General features: G+C 32.5%; 1 protein-coding gene across 2 annotated transcripts; it reads left to right on the top strand.

Annotated features, from left to right (window-relative positions):
• The first annotated feature begins 2,327 nt into the window (after positions 1-2,327).
• On the top strand, positions 2,328-9,154 carry LOC136223389 (cytochrome P450 72A397-like). Of its 2 annotated transcripts, XM_066011346.1 has the most exons (8): positions 2,328-2,687; positions 3,043-3,242; positions 5,054-5,692; positions 6,796-6,943; positions 7,490-7,666; positions 8,088-8,248; positions 8,648-8,756; positions 8,830-9,154. In XM_066011346.1, exons 1-7 carry the CDS (start codon positions 2,402-2,404, stop codon positions 8,723-8,725), a joined length of 1,689 nt encoding a protein of 562 aa, XP_065867418.1. In that variant the 5' UTR covers positions 2,328-2,401; the 3' UTR covers positions 8,726-8,756; positions 8,830-9,154. The 2 variants fall into 2 exon arrangements, with proteins under 2 accessions (XP_065867418.1, XP_065867417.1); XM_066011345.1 differs by having other exon boundaries at positions 8,648-9,154.
• The last annotated feature ends 7,776 nt before the right edge of the window (positions 9,155-16,930 follow it).

Raw genomic sequence — 16,930 nt, 5'->3', positions numbered from 1 at the left:
ACAACTTGAGGTTCTTAACTACTCAAGCCAACCTTAATTGGTAAAAAATATTCCTAGAGCAAAGTATAAAAAATGTTTATGGTTTGCATAATTTGCAAACACACTCATGTAATTTAAAAGTTTGCAAATATATGTATGTAATATATAGTTTTTATAAAATAAAGTATTTTAAATTATAAAACTAAGTTCTGATGACAGTTATGGACATTTTTAACTTTGGAAAAGAAAATTATATTTACATATTGACAAACTACAAGCTTCCAAATCGAGTTGGAACCGTGTAAAATGAACTTAAGCATCAATTTAGTTCATGAATTGTCAAATTAATAAAAAAAAACATAAAACGTTTATCATATGATCTATGGTTTCGATTTAGGGGTTGTAGGGATTGTATTTTGTCGTTATGTAAATATAATTTTTTTAATATAAAAATAACTTCGTGGAAAGCTCAAAATGATTTTGTGTGGTATGGTGTTCGCAGTAATGTGTAGGTTCTCCTTCGGGTAGCTTGCTTCATACTGAAAAAATGGCAAGATTCTCGGGTTGGAGTCGAGTCTGGTGTTGTTTATCCTAGTTCGGTGTCTAGGGTTGCTTGTTGGTCCAAACCGTTGGGCTTGTTTCCGAAGATTAACGTCGATGTCTCTATTGCTCCGGGTTCAGGTTTGATGGGTATAGATGTTGTCATGCGTAACAACAGTGGATCCATTTCTACTGCGCATTTCCCAAGCTAGTTAAAGGGATTTTTCAAATTCGGGACGCGATAGGGATCAAGGAAATTCTGGGTTTGTTAAAGTCTTCCGAGTGGGATTTATATGTTATAGAGTATGATGTTGCTACTATTGGTCGTGTTGCGAATACGATTGCTCACCTTCTGGCTAGAGCTGCATATTTCGTTGTGACGACCGATAGAGTGGTCTTTGAGGCCTCAAATTTTATTCTTCATGCTCTTCCGATTCTGTTTAATGACAATACATGGTTGGGTTAAAAAAAGACTTAATACATCAAAAGCTTCTTGAACTTGTTCAAAAAGTTTGATTGATCCTCTGAAGTTATATGATGTCTCATTAATTTCCTAAACTTGCTTAAAGTGTCATGATTAAGTCTCTAAAACCATAAAAACGTCATATTAATGTACAAAACAAAAAGTTAATTTGTTTTAAAGACTTAAAATCATGAATTAGGTCTTTATTTTTCAAGTTTTGAATTTTTTCACGTATTTAGATCAATTGTAATGTATATACTTTAAACAAATTCAGGAGACAAATGGATCATTGTAAATAAGTTCATAAAACTAATATGTCATTTTAAACAAATTCAGATGGCTAATATGTTATTTTAAAACAAAGGGGAAATTACACAGAAAAGCCTTTATAAAAAGTAATTTACAGTTATAGCAAATCATATTTTGCATTTTGTCAATTAGGAAGTTATCAATAAATGATTGGTTAGCAATGGTTAGAGAATGTTAAAAGATGATAGAAATTCAAAAATATTTAACAGTTTTAAAATAAAAAATGATATATCTGATATAATACTAATAAAATTATTAATTTGATTAAATTATAAATATTTTTATCATTTCTGATCTTTATGTAAAAGACCCTAAAACAAATTGATAGGATTAACGAAAATCAAGCTTTTTGAATAAGTTAAATGGTTTTAACGTATTAAGTCTTAAAAAAACAACTACAAGCCTTTATTTATAAATTGAGAAAACCATAAATTAATAGGAATAACTTTTTTTATATATAATTAAGAATGTTTACTTTGTTTAATAATAAGATAAATAATACATCATTTGCACCCTGAATTTATTCAAAACAGTTGATTGTATCTCTGAATTTTCAAAGTGTCTCGATAGTCCCTGAACTTATATAAAATATTCAGTTAACTCCCCGAACTTATATAAAATATAATCAATTAATAATTCGGTTGTAAAAAAGCAAGTCAAATGCGGAAGATATGTTACACGTGCCTTAGAATGTTATTACATACTTCACAAAATAGATTAAAACATGTTTAAAAAGAATTTCTTACTTATTCAACTATAAAACATTTTCTTCTCTAATATTATAATCGCATATTCCGATTTTGGTCGTTTTACTTTTTTTTCCAGATGCGTGCAACACATTTTCCGCATTTAACTTACTTTTTTACAATCGAGTAATTAATTGATTATATTTTATGCAAGTTCAGGGAGCTATCGAGATACTTTAAAAGTTCAGGGGGCCGATCAATCATTTTGTATAAATTCAGGGGGCAAATGATGCATTAAGCCTAAGATAAAACTCAAGGAGGTTGTGAAAGGATATGCATTTGAAAGTCAAAGCCTCACGGAATCACCATTTTCATTCCCCCTACTCTCTCTATCTTCCTCTTACAGAAGAAGAAGAAGAAGAAGATGAGCTCTTCCTGTAAATTGCCGAGCCATCTCCATTCTTATCTTTTACCGCCAAAGTGTACTTATGGGATTTGCGAATCGCAGGGAAGTTCTACATTTCTGAAAGATTATGCGACTAGAGAATTCAATGCGTTGCTCTGGATTTCTCTTATTGCTGTTACTGGCCTTTTGCTTGAGAAGCTTTTCAAGCTTTTCAGATTGTCTTCTAAAGCTAGACGAATTGCTGGACCTCCTTGTAACTCTTTCTTTGGGCATACTAACTTTGGTTACCGCGAGAATTTCATCGGTGAGTCACTGGTTTGTTTTGATTCTTTTGTTTCGACATAAATGAGTATATTGATTTCTTTTAATAAATTGTTTGTTGATTTGAGAGTAAAAGGAAGTTTGGAAAGGGAAGTGAATCGAGTGAAGGGGAAAAAGGTGAAGGAAGTAGATTAGAGTTTCTGTCTTGCTATTGATACTGTTGAATTTGATTTCCTCTACAGTGTCATGGAAAATTTATGAATTTTTAGATCAATTATTGTAATTGTAGCTGGAAAATAGCTTGTTATTGTTTATTTGGTGAATGAAAACAAATACTGATTTAGTTTAGAGATGAGATATGTTAAAGAATGATATATACTCTTCTTCTTGGCTCTCAGACCTTCTGTCGGAGCTGCACAATGAATATGGATCAGTGTTTAAGTTGTGGATGGGACCTACTCAGCCTCTGGTATCTGTAAAAGATCCAGAGCTTGTCAAAGAGCTACTCTTAAAGGCTGAGGACAAATTGCCATTTATTGGGAAGGCTTTTCGGTTAGCCTTTGGAAGATCAAGCCTCTTTTTTTGCTCCTATGACCAGGTAGGGTGTTTCTTTCATGCCCTTTCCCACTGGTAGCATTGTGTTAATGTTGCCATTATACTATACAATACATGTTACAAGATGCCTTATTTTCAAGGAACATCTTTAATGTGTTCTTCTTTTCCCAATTTTTATTTTGGTAACCAGATTTATTTTAGGCTTAATACATTATTTGCTCCCTGAACTTGTCCAAAAAGCTTGATTGGCTCCCTGAACTTTCAAAGTGTTCCGATAGCCACCTCAACTTGCATAAAATGTTCAATTATTCTCCTGAACTTGCGTAAAACGTAATCAATTGATTACTCGGTTGCATAAAGTGTTGCACGCCTCTTAAAAAAAAGTAAAACGACCAAGATCAGCTATGCGGTTCTAATATTAGAGAAGACAAGTTTTATAGTTGAGCAAATAATAACTTTCTTTTTAATCTATTTTTGAATTATGTAATAATATTCTAAGATGCGTGGAATACATATTTATCGTTTAACTTACTTTTTTTTTTTTTGTAACCGAGTGATCAATTGATTACATTTTGTGCAAGTTCAGGGGGCTAACTGAACATTTTAGGTAAGTTGAGGGGGTTATCATGACACTTTGAAAGTTCAAGGGGCCAATCAAGCTTTTTGGACAAGTTCAGGGAGCAAATGATGTATTAAGCCTTTATTTTAATTGGTTAATATGTCACGGAGTATGTATGAAATTAGTGGAGAGGTCTGTCTATATTGATAAGCTGGGAGTATTTTTTACTATGAAAGACACTTGACTGAGAATTAGAGTTTCTCTTGTGGTTAGATCTTGACCTGAGGTTTTAATTGTTACATTACAAAATTTCTTTGCCAATAAACGAGATATGTGTGAAACATAAAATTGGGCTAGTTTTCATTTTGCAATGGTGTGCAATTGCACCACTACAATGCATGTCCTAGTGCTCGTTTGAAGCCGTGTTACTAGTTAGAAATTTCTATAGATTGCAAGGTACTCCCTCCATTCCTTTTTATAAGTCATTCTAGCAATTGAATTTTTTTTCCAAAATATAAGTCTTTCTAGTTGAGGGCGAGCCTTGGCGCAACGGTAAACGTTGTTGTCGTGTGACCAAGAGGTCACGGGTTCGAGTCTTAGGAGCGGCCTCTTGCCAAATAAATTGGCAGGGGAAGGCTTGCCCCCAGTACACCCTTGTGGTGGGACCCCTCCCCGGACCCTCGCTCAGCGGGGACGCGTAGTGCGACCGGGCCGCCTTTTTTTTTTTAATAAGTCTTTCTAGTTTTCCAAGAACTTTTAGTATAGTTTTACTGTCCAAGCATTAAATATTTTATCTTGATCCATGTGTTTTTCAAAATTACAAGACTTATTCACCAACCATTACATGAGAGAGAAATTTTTTTTAGTTAATCAATGTAAATTCATTAATTTCACTCCACATTATTTACATTTCTTAATCTGTGTGAAACAACGTAGAATGACTTATAATTTGGAATGGAGGGAGTATAAAAATTAAAAGCAAAACTAGGACTTTAGTCTTTATGAAGGAGAAAAGGTTGAGATGGACCCTTAATTGAGATAGTTGTTATTGATTTTGATTGGGAGTCTATGTTACAGTTAAAAAGTGAGAATTTTTACTGCCATGGCAAAGGAGGGGTCTTCTTCAATTATATTTTGTCTTCATCATTGCATTTTGTTTTAATGCCTTAGGTTCAGGTGATTTTATCATCATCAACTTGGCCTATATAGGGATGGTTTCAATGAATGTTTGAAAATTTGAAGCAATCAGCTTGTGTGTTCCTGTGATATTTCCCTTATGAATTTCATGTACACAGGCACAAAAGAGAAGAGACTCATTGGCATTCCAATTAAATAAAAAGTTGCTTGGGAAAGCAGGTGTAATTCCTAAGTGCGTTGTAGATCATATCATGGAAAGAATAGATAACAATATGGGCAAGGGAAGTGTTGATTGTAAATTGATTTCTCAACATATGGCTTTTACTGTTTTGGGTAGCACACTTTTTGGAGATGCATTCTTGGCATGGTCTAAGGCAAATTTATATGAAGAGCTTCTGATGAGTATTGCTAAAGATGCATCTTTTTGGGCTTCATATAGAGTTGCACCCTTCTGGAAACAGGGATTTTGGAGATACCAGTCTTTATGCACGAAATTGAAAATTTTAACTCAAGATATTGTACAACAATGCGGAAAAAGTTGCAGATTATTTCACTATTTGGATCAAAACCCTAATGATGAAATGCTGAGATGTGGAATGAAAGCTGCATGTGGTATTTCTCCTGACGTTATGATGCAGGATAAAATTTTCTCAAGGGAGCTTGGTGGCCATGTTAATCCAATTGAAGAGCCATGTGGTAATATTATGGGCATGATGTTTCATGGATCCATAGCTACAGCTGGTTTGATGGGTAATATTTTGGACAGGCTTGCTACAAATTTGGAGTTACAGGATAAGGTACCCATTATCAGTGAGCATTCATGTATCTATGTCTGTGCATAATGTTCTTTCTATACTTTATAGCGAGGCTGGTAAAACTCCTATTTGAGATAATTTTTCTCTTACCATCAGTTTCTTTAGACATTGAATAGTCCTGCTTATGTATTTTGGCATCTTAGACACATTTTGTTGGTCAGTCATTATCTTTGATGCCTGCAAAATACACCTCTGTTGCATGTTGTCTTCTTTATGTTCCATGTGAATCATAGTTGTTAAAGGCGCGCCTCACTCAAGGCTCAAGGTAGTGAGCCTTGATTGCAGAAAGCGAGGCCCTGTTTAAAAGGCTCTCGCCTTGTGCGCCTCACCTGGGCCTGGAGCTTGAATCAAGGCGCGTCTCTGTGTTTTTTTCACTAAGGTGTTTCTTTTTTTTACTGTTTTGTGTAAAACAAATGTTTGACTAATCTCAACCACTAATCTATTTTAAATAAGATTAATCTTAACCCTTGATCTAAATATCAATACATAACTAAATATAGAAAGACTAGAGAGGGATTAAGAGCAGTCACGTAAAGAAGAGTCTCCTCCACTCCATTCAAACAGAAACTGCAACAGACACACAGAAGAATATAAAGTGACAATGATTATTAGTTTCGTAGCATTATTTAGGTACTTAGATTAAGACGTTAAGTAAAAGTATGAACTTGGTGTTTTTGACATTTTAGTATTATGTTCTTATGTGGTTTTATTTTATTCGTGTGGTCATAAATGTGTTTTTTTGGTTTATGGTTTAACTAGTAAAAGAGTATATTTTATTTTTATTTTCTGAGCAGCGTGTTCCTCAGGGTGCGCACCTTGCATTGCACCTTAAGCCTAGGCTCCAGGACCCCTTAGCACCTTAGTGCGCCTTGCGCCTTTAACAACTATGATGTGAATGTATAATTGGTCTGATGTAAACTGTAATGGATATTATTTTAGAGACGTAATTGGATTTCTCTTTGTATTTTCCCCCTTTTCTTGTTGAGATGAAGGTACCACGATTAACCATTTTGGTTGCCTTTCTTGGCACTGGAGGTTTATGTTCAAATTTAATTGTAAAAAGTTTTGTTTTTGAATATTTACAGATATACTCAGAGGTCATTATGGTTAGACAAGGATCGGCAGAAGATTACCATAATGTTGATAAGATGATCTTGTTATTGGCAACAATATATGAATCAGCTCGCCTTTTGCCAGCAGGACCTTTGCTACAAAGATGCTCCTTAAGAGATGGTAAGGCACTGCCTACTTATTTGCGGTAGTACGCGATTTGTCTTTTTATCTAAATACTGGGACGTATAGAGGTGAAGTTAGATCTTTAGAGTGATTAGAGTTGTACAAATATCACATTTTCTTTCTACATCCTGAATTAGTAGTTTTGTTGCTATATAATGATGACCTGCTTCATTTTGATCAAATGGTATTCAGAAGGTTCACTGTTCAAGCCAATGTTCCTCATGAATTTGGAACCATCAGTTTTTTTCATGTTGTTGAATGTACACGGATCAGAATTGTCGTGGGAAGACCTTTATGCATCTAAATGTTGGTTTAACCCCTCCAACATAAGTTATTTATATGTCGACTGCCATTTACATGATTACATCAGATGAGGTTCAAATGGGGAAGTGATTAGTTTTTGATCCCATATCACCTAATTTATGCTATTTGAGTTTCCTTAAAAGACCAATATAACTGTGATCATGTAATCTTTTTTCTGACATAGCATATCTACTTCCTTTTTTGTTCTGAATCTTACTTGTTTCTCTGTTGTACTGCAAGATTTGAGACTGAAAAATGGTGTAACTATACCAGCGGGAGCAGTGTTGGTTGTACCTGTGCATCTGCTGCAGACGGACAAAAATAGTTGGGGCAGTGATGCTAACAAATTTAATCCTTATAGGTTCCTGTCTGAAGCTAGAAAGGCTTCTGATTCTGTGGAGGTTACATCATTTACAGGTGCGAATGCATTATTTTCTCCCCACTCTAATACAAGTTTTGCACAGCTCATATGTTTACTTTTGTTGCTGACGATATGTAATGTAATTAATCAAAAATACTTTATTTTCATTTGACGTTCTTTGCTGTTCATTTTATTTGCACCCTTGTGTTAGTACGTTGTCTAGTAACTAGGTGTGTCAAATGGGTTATCGTGTTATGTGATCTATGTATTCTACATATATGATATAAATAATACAAAATTGATAATCGTGTCAAATGGGTTGTCTCTTTAAAGGTGTTGTGACAGATATTGACAGCCCTATTGATAACGTTGTCAACTATGCTACCATTACATGGATTATCAAGTGAATAAATCATGTAAAATCGCCTCGTAACTAACCAATCATTGATAACAATCTTCTCTGAGGTTGCATTGCAGGAGATGCAGTTGATCCAATTCCAAGCTCTTTCATCTTGAAGCATCCAAATGATAATGCAGCATTCCTTCCTTTTGGTTCCGGAATACGTGCTTGTGTGGGGCAGAAGTTTGTAATCCAAGGAATTGCCACTTTATTTGCTTCATTGCTTGAACACTACAAGGTTTGTCCGTTATTCTGGCACCAGTATACATATTTGGTAAATAACTTGGTTTTTTACAATTGGCCTCAATCTACAACCATTCCCATAAGGATAGAAGTGTCAAAATAGGTTATCGTGTCATACTCTTGTTATGCAATCTATATATTCCACATGATATAAATGCAACAGAAATGACGATCGTGTCAAACTGGTCATCTCTATTAATCGTATTGCCGTGTCATAAATTGGTAGTCCTACATAAGGATGAGCAAGATATACAGGCACCACACATCACAACTAAGTAAAAGAACAGTTGTAAAGAGTTCCGGGGATTCTTTACATTAGTGTTTACTCGAATCACTAGTTATTTGTTTTGATTCCAAACTGTTCTGATTTTTGATCTTCGATTCAAAATCACAGGTAATGCTGAAACCCAGATCAGATAATGACCCACAATCAAAAAGTACAGATATAGTCTTTGTGAGGAGAAGCAGTTGACACTACAGAAAAGGAATGCAAAGATTACACAGTATGAACAAGCTTCTTCTCTGTTTATCATTTTTCTTTTTCTTTTTTTCGGGTTCATCTTTCCGTTTACACAGTTCAAAATCGACGGGAGAAGTCGGTTTCCGATTTTGCTCAGTAGCTGCTAAAGGGGAGAAAAATGTTGCATGAGTGTGTGTGTTTTGGGTCTCATGCTTTTGCACTTCCTGTTTTTAGGATAAGCCTAAAGTGCTGTCTGTATTAATGGTTCGGTTTTGAAGCTCTTGGCCTTATATTTTCTGCTGAGCACTTGGCCTTATGGTTTGCTTCTCCATCATTGTAATTTTTTTTTCTCCATGAGGGAGTTCTGTGTTGTATTTCTTACACTATAATGTGTAACAACTTTTTTCATGTTGCATCAAGGTATAAGTGTTGCATTTTCTATGTGCAAATGTGGGCTTAACACATAAACTCGTCAGGTTTTGACGTTTAACACTCTGAACTTATAGTTAAAAACTGCATCTGACTCCTTGAACTTCAAAACATTACAACTAATCCCTTCTATTTGCTTATTTGGAACCAATAACCCTTCAAATAGGTCAATATCTGTGATTTTGGGAGTTTTTTTTGCCCTTTTATTAATGTTTCAGCATATTAGTTAGATGTAGCTTCAGATATTTTGGAAATCTTTTATTTCTGCTGTAATGTTACTTTGAAATTTTTTTTTGGGTTTGAAGCTTAGTTGTTTCAAATAAACAACTTGAGAGGTTATTTGTTCCAAACAAGAAAATTAAGGGGTTATTTATTCCAAATAAGCAAGTTGAGAGGGTTAGTTATAACATTTTGAAGTTCAAGGGGTTGGTTGCAGTTTTTGAACAACTTGAAGGGACCGGAAATGCATTAAGCCTTGAATCTATCCTACACTTGAAGTTGTTAGTTTTGAACTGGACATTTTTATTTGGCAGATTTTAAATCAAAATCAGACTTTCATCTAAGAATGTCCCTTAGCATGTCAATAAATAACGGTGTTAGATGTCCAAACCGGATCCTCCAACTCAAATGGAGGACCTTCAACATAAAATTGACATGTGTTATACACATTATCAAATTTAAAAAATGTTTTATTTATTCATAATACATGTCAATTTTTGTATTAGAAAATTTTCCATTTAAGTTGGAAGCCGCTTGTGTCCCTATAAATTTCCTCAAAATTGACAAGTTTAGGGTGTCAAATGACAAAAAATGATAAATTTAAGCGTGTGATTATGTATTGAACTAATTATGAATTTATGTGTTTTAACTTCTACAACGTAAAATTATGAGGCTAATGAAACATTTTAAGTAAATATAAAGTGTTAAGAGCATTTTAAAGAGATTATTAGTCCACTCCTTAAAAATAATATAAACAATAAAATCTTAGCTATTTAAGAGCATTAAAATACATTTCTATTTCCAACAATAATCATACTCACTCTTTGTCTATTTTTTATCATTAAAATAATTATGTATTATCATATTTACCAATAATTAGAAGAAAAAGAATACTTAATAATTATTTATAAAAAGTACTGAACTCCACTTACCAACCACATGTTGCCACATCATATAAATACTTTCTCTTTCTCATAATGTAGCGTGAATGATTTGTTGCTTTTGAGAGTAAAACATTCTCGTGAGTAGGAGAGTATCCACATTTGGACAATGTCTAATCCAACCCTTTTAATGATTGGTGAGTGCTTTTTCTCAAAGGATAAAATTACAGAATGGTTCTTAAAATGAACCAATAATGATGCTCTGATGTTTTTGGGAAATGCAGATTTATCTTAACATATGAAATAACATAATTTTATCCATAAATTGCCAAACAAGTTCAATTTTACCCTACATAACAAAAAATTTGAACTTATTCAACAAATATTTGACTATCACATCAGATCTTTAAACAAGTTTGTCGATAAAATAAAGGCTTAATAGGTATCCAGCCCCCTAAACTTGTAACTTTTTTTCACCTGGCCCCCTCAACTTAGGGGACAACCTCTCAACCCCCTTAACTCTCCAAAAACATCATATACAACCCCTTAAACTTGCAACTTTTTTTCACCTGACCCCCTCAACTTAGGGGACAACCTCTCAACCCCTTCAACTCTCTAAAAACATCACATATAGCCCCTTAATGGAATAAGTTGGGATTGCACTCATTAGAAAGCGCATGAAGGTTGGATTTAGAAACTTAAACGGTAAAAAAATCCCCTTTCTTCTTAAATCCCTAACGTTCTTCTCCTCAGAAATCCTTCCTTCCTCTTTTCCGATTCCTTTGATTCACCTCTTTTCTGTCTCCGATCGGTCTCCGATTCAAGTTCAATAGTAAGTATCATCTCCTTCATCTCCTTTATTCCTCCTCTACCTTCTTCTTTTTATTCTTCTCCTTCTTCTTCTTCTTCTGGTTTGCCTCTTTCTTCTTCTGAGATAATTCTTTTTTTTTTGTCAATTAGGTTAGGGCTTGTGTTGTTCTTGAAACCGATTTCATGGTGGGTACTCATAAATCATGTTTTTGTGGTGAATATGTTGTACTTAAGGTTTCGTGGAAACCTGCAAATCAAGGAAGAAGACTCTACGGATGTCCAAATTATGGGGTAATTTACTGGATTTACATGGAAAAATTTAAGAAAAAAATGACATGTGGCATTGGTGTGGTCAACGTCAAGCACGTTTTCTACACGGGTCAATATTTTGACCGGATATAGGGGTGTAAGGGGCTGTATGTGATATTTTTGGAGAGTTAAGGGGGTTGAGAGGCTGTCTCCTAAGTTAAGGGGGCCAGGTGAAAAAACGTTACAAGTTTAAGGGGTTGTATGTGATGTTTTTGGAGAGTTAAGGGGGTTGAGAGGTTGTCCCCTAAGTTGAGGGGGCCAGGTGAAAAAATGTTACAAGTTTAAGGGGCTGGATGTCTATTAAGCCTAAAATAAAGCTCTTAGATGTATTTTTATTTTGACATGTTGTTTATACCTGTTTTAATAACATAATGAGCATTTTATGTGATTAACTTGTATCCGACCGATTTAAATATTATCATTTCGACAAGTTATTTGTAACTGTGTTAGTAACAGAAAAATAATTTAGACATAATTAATGTTTGAAAAATCTGATGTGATAATTAAATAACGAGTTAAATAATAGTATAACAGTCTGTTTAAATTTTCTGTTAGGTAGAGGTAAAATTGAGCTTGCTTGATAACGTTAGAGGTAAAATTTTACTATCTCATACGTTAAGGGTAAATTTGCACTTTTTAAAAAACGTTAGGGTCAAACTTGCACCTTATCCCAAAAATGAAATAAGAAAGGAACTGGGAGTGGAGAGAGGCTCTCAATATTAGAGACTCTAAGGTCCCGTTTGCTAAGATGTAATGACCTTCGTAATGGAATGACCATTACATTGAAGGCTCATTACCATGTTTGGTTGCATGTTGCAATTTCATTGTAATGGAATGAGAAAACCTTGAGTTAGATTTTGTTGAAGAAATTTTGTAATCCCCATTACATAGAAAAATGACTTGAATTCTCATTACATTGTCATCTAACCTCATTTCTCAAATCTCACATTTCAATCTTACCTCTCATTCTTGTCAAAAACGCAAAAAGTAGAAAAACATGAAAATTGAAAACGAGAAAAACGAAAAATCGAAAAAATGAAAAAAACGAAAAACCGGAAAAAAAGAGAAATAAGAAAAACTGTAAAAAATGTTGCAAAATGGAAATTAAAAAAACGGTGAAAAATGTTGAACATGGAAATTAAAAGAAAAGAGAAAAATGTAAAAAAATATATATATAAAAGCGAAAAACTATATACTAATTTATTGATTTCGGTTAATCTAATTTTGTATTTGATTTCGATTCGATTTTTCGTGCTTTTCACGTTTTTTACGTTTTTCATTGATTTTAATTATGTAAATAAAATTTTATAATTACATTTAATTAGGAAAATATAAGTATTGTAATGGTTATTACATTCCATCATAATTGTCAACCAAACATGGTAATAGAATCACTATTCCATTCCATTACATTACAACTTTAATTACATTACGATCTTGATTACATTACATTGCATTACGGCATACCAAACGGACCCTAAGTGATTTGAGAAATGACCAAGAGTCTATTGTAGTGTTCTAAAACTCGGCTCAGGCGGTATAAGTCGGTTTACCGATTTTTGACCGCCCATGCTATCCTAGGCGGCTCTCATGCGGATCCAGGCTACCCTAAATGATCCTTTTTAAAAAAATTGGCCATTTAATTTTATATCAAAATTTTCAATTAATTAGTAAATAATAAAAAAATAAAAAGAAAATACCTAAAACTATCTATTTTATCTTTATTTTAATTTGAGCCGATTTTATAATTAATTACTTAATCCAGTCTAAATTATGTAATTTGATGGGAGGGAGGGACAATTTTACCAAATATTCTGGTTTAAAGTTGTAATTATTTTATCAATTACACTTTTTGTAAAAAAGTATCCAAAAGTTTTTAAAAAATAAACGAAAACTAACAAAAACTAACAAAAAAAAAAAAAAACTTTTACTCTAAAAAAAATAGCTCATCGTCTGAATTATAATCATCACGGATTCTGACCGGAATAGTTCTAACCATTTCAAAATACAAGTCTGATGATATCCTATTAAACTCCCTCTTATACCAAGGCGCATAAAGGAGTTTACCTGATCTCAACTCTATACTAGAATGTCCGACATCGGTTATGACAAGCATATGGTCTACCCAAGCTGTGGAGCTGTAAACCATCTCTTCAACAATTCGAAAAGAAGGATGTGCATCTGGTCTTGTCCTAGACTCCCAGCAAAAACGCACTTTTACATCAGATTCTGCATCTTGACCACATAACGCATAATTGCATTGACATCGTCCCACATAGTGTGTCATCTTGCATTTCCTGACCTCATTCTACAATCTTCGCAGCTTAGTGAATTGAGCAGGAGCCCGAGAAACCACTAGTGTTGTTTTGGTGGAAACCATTATTGCCAAAAAGTAATGAAAACATTAAAACAATTTAAAGTACATATACAAAAATGTTATTTTTCAATCCAAAACGCATTTCGATTGAAATAAAAGTGCTTTCAAAAAATTATTTCTGAGTTGTAGTATTTTTATATATATTTCTGTAATTTTCTGGAAATATAAAGTTATTTTATGTAATTTATAAATGATTTTATAAAAAAGGAAATAAAAAAATAAATATTTTGGACAAAGAAAAATCACCAAAAAATACCATAAAATTCAAAAAATTCCAAAACAATCCTTAGAAAAATTGGTGAGAAAACGAGTTCGGGAAGGCCTTCCACGCACCGCACACGTGCACCACGTGGCACGTTGTGGTTAGGAGTGATTGGCCACGTCTCATGACATGATTGGTGTGTGCACCACACTCGACTATCACTTAAGCGCAGGTGCGTTGCGTATGTAGGTGGCACATGGTGGCCATACGCTGTCTTCCCACTGTCGGTTCGTCTCAGGGTTCGTTTTAGTCTAGTATTTTTGGAGTCTCTAGTCACAATCGTGAGGTCCGTTTGTCCATATGACGAACAAAAACTAGGGTTTGAGACTCAAAACACTATCAGTTGAGATTGGAATTCGCTTTAATTTCGAAATAGTATACCTAAAACGCAAATAACACAGTATTTCTACGATTTCGCAACCGTTTTATGCCAAAAAAAAGTCCGCAAAACACGGATCTAATATAAATATTAATCCTAGGCTCCTAGCATGCAAAAACTATGTTTTTCTTCATTTTCACATATCAAAACTGATAGAATACGAAATATGTGGCTTTGATACTAATGAAGAGATTAGATTATCAATTAAATCATCCGAATATAAACATGTGTTCAAAGCTTACCTTTTGTAGAACAGAATCCGTTGAGTTGATTAGCAGCAGAAGAGTCGTATCTACCATGATCTCGTATCACCGGTCACGAATTCCCATATAAATATTAGTCCCCAGGTGAAAACAACGAATCCACAAACTAAAACAGACGTTAGAGATGGAGAGAAAAGGTGTCGTAGAACCAACTAAACTAAACTTTCAAAGTTGGTAGTTAAAGTCCAAAAATAGTTTTAATATAATCTGTGTATAAATATTTGGTCCATTCCAAACACAAATTGACACATGTTTAGGAACAATGAATTTCATTATATTTTTTTAAAACATATAAAGTAAATATTTTAGGTTTAATGTATCATTTGCTTTATGAACTTGTTCAAAAAGTTTGATTGACTCTCTGAACTTTCAAAAGTATCCCGATAACTCATCAACTTACATAAAATATACAGTTAGCATTCTAAAGCTTGCGTAAAATGTAATCAATTAATCACTGAATTACAAAAAAGTAAGTTAAATATCGAAAATGTATTGCACATGTTTTAAAAAAGTAAAACGACCAAGGTCGGGACATGCAGTTCTAATATTAGAGAAGACAAGTTTTATAATAGAGCAAATAAGAACTTCCTTTTTAATCTATTATGTGAATTCTGCAATAACATTTTAAGATGTATGCAACATATATTGCACATGCATTTTACTTTTTTTGCAACCGAGTGATTAATTGATTACATTTTACGTATGTTCAGAGGTCTAACTAGACATTTTATGCAAGTTGAGAAGGATATCAGGAGATCAATCAAACTTTTTAAATAAGTTCGGGGGACAAATTATGTATTAAACCTATTTTATATCTAAAATACTTTTTTTATAATAATATCTAAAATAATTATTAGATAACCATGAATATTTTATTTATTTATTTTACTTTACTTTTGTATATCATGTGTAATGATTTCTTTTAATTATATATTCATATTTTTGAGCTGTTATGATTGAATGCTGTAAATCATGTCTGGTTATTTCTCTTTTCAGTAATTATAGAGTTCAAACATAATGTAAAAGAAAAAAAGGATAATATAAAATAAAAATTCAAATCATAAAAAAAAAAACCCATGACTTTTCATTTCATGGACACTTTTCTCCTTTAAGCAAAACCCATGACTTTTTGTACCCTTGCCTCTTCTTAATATATTGATTTCTAAGACCATAATATAATTTAACATTTATATTTATTATTATTATTTTTTATTATATACAATCTGAATAAAAAATATAAAAATAGGCTGAATATATCATATATTCCTTGAGTTTGGTAAAAAAAAAAATTGAGTTTAAAGAGTATTTTAAATAAGTTTAAGAAGTCAATGCGATATTTTTAAAATTTAAAGAGTAACTGGATTTTTAAACCATATGGATGTATTAAGTTAATAAAATAACATGATCTGGTTGACCTATAAAAATATTCACTTTTGCCACAACATATTATTTGATATAATATTTTTTTTTTTTTTATAATTGAGGAAAGAGAAAGGAAGTGTGAGATAATAATTGGATAGAAAAATTATTAAAAATTAAATTATAAAACAAATAAATATAAAAGCAAAAAATATACATTGTTTTTGGTAGGAAGCAAAAAAATATACATTTAACTATCATTTTGATTTTTTTTAACATCATTAATTAATTTAGATTTTTTTTGTTAATAAAATCAACCTTAAGATATCACTTTATCAACTTTTAAACCATATATTTTTTTTAAGGTTTTAAACCATATAATTCATATTTAAAAAACTATAAAATTTATTTTATATATTTTTTTAATATTAATTCCTTTTTATCAAGTTTTTCATGTTTGAAAAGTATTTCAATTTAAATGGATTATTATTAGAGAAAAATAAATAATATTTCAATCTATTTTTTATAAATTTAATATAAATTAAATATTTTTTAATATGTATGATTTAATTAAATATGACAATTATTTTGAAATAGAATGAGGATTTAACGACATCTATTATCTATTATGTGCTAAATTAAAATTCATTCTTGAAACCAGAAATTATTAATCCTGTTACATAAAAATTAATAGAATTACAACAAATTTAACAAATCTCTTAACTTATCATCCAATTAAAATTTAACCATTTTTGACAAATTTAGTGGCAAAGACCAATATTTTACGTAGAGAAGAAATATTATTAAAATAATAGGTCGGTAAAGATAGACGGAGGAGCTAAGCATCACGCAAATGGCCCCCACACGCCTCCACCTGTAAGCTTACTTCCTAAGCAAAAGATATCCAAACAGCACGGATCTCAATGCCG

Source organism: Euphorbia lathyris, chromosome 3 (genome assembly GCF_963576675.1).
Source record: "Euphorbia lathyris chromosome 3, ddEupLath1.1, whole genome shotgun sequence".
Taxonomy (NCBI): Eukaryota; Viridiplantae; Streptophyta; class Magnoliopsida; order Malpighiales; family Euphorbiaceae; genus Euphorbia; species Euphorbia lathyris.
This window is presented reverse-complemented; position numbering and strand designations above follow the sequence as displayed.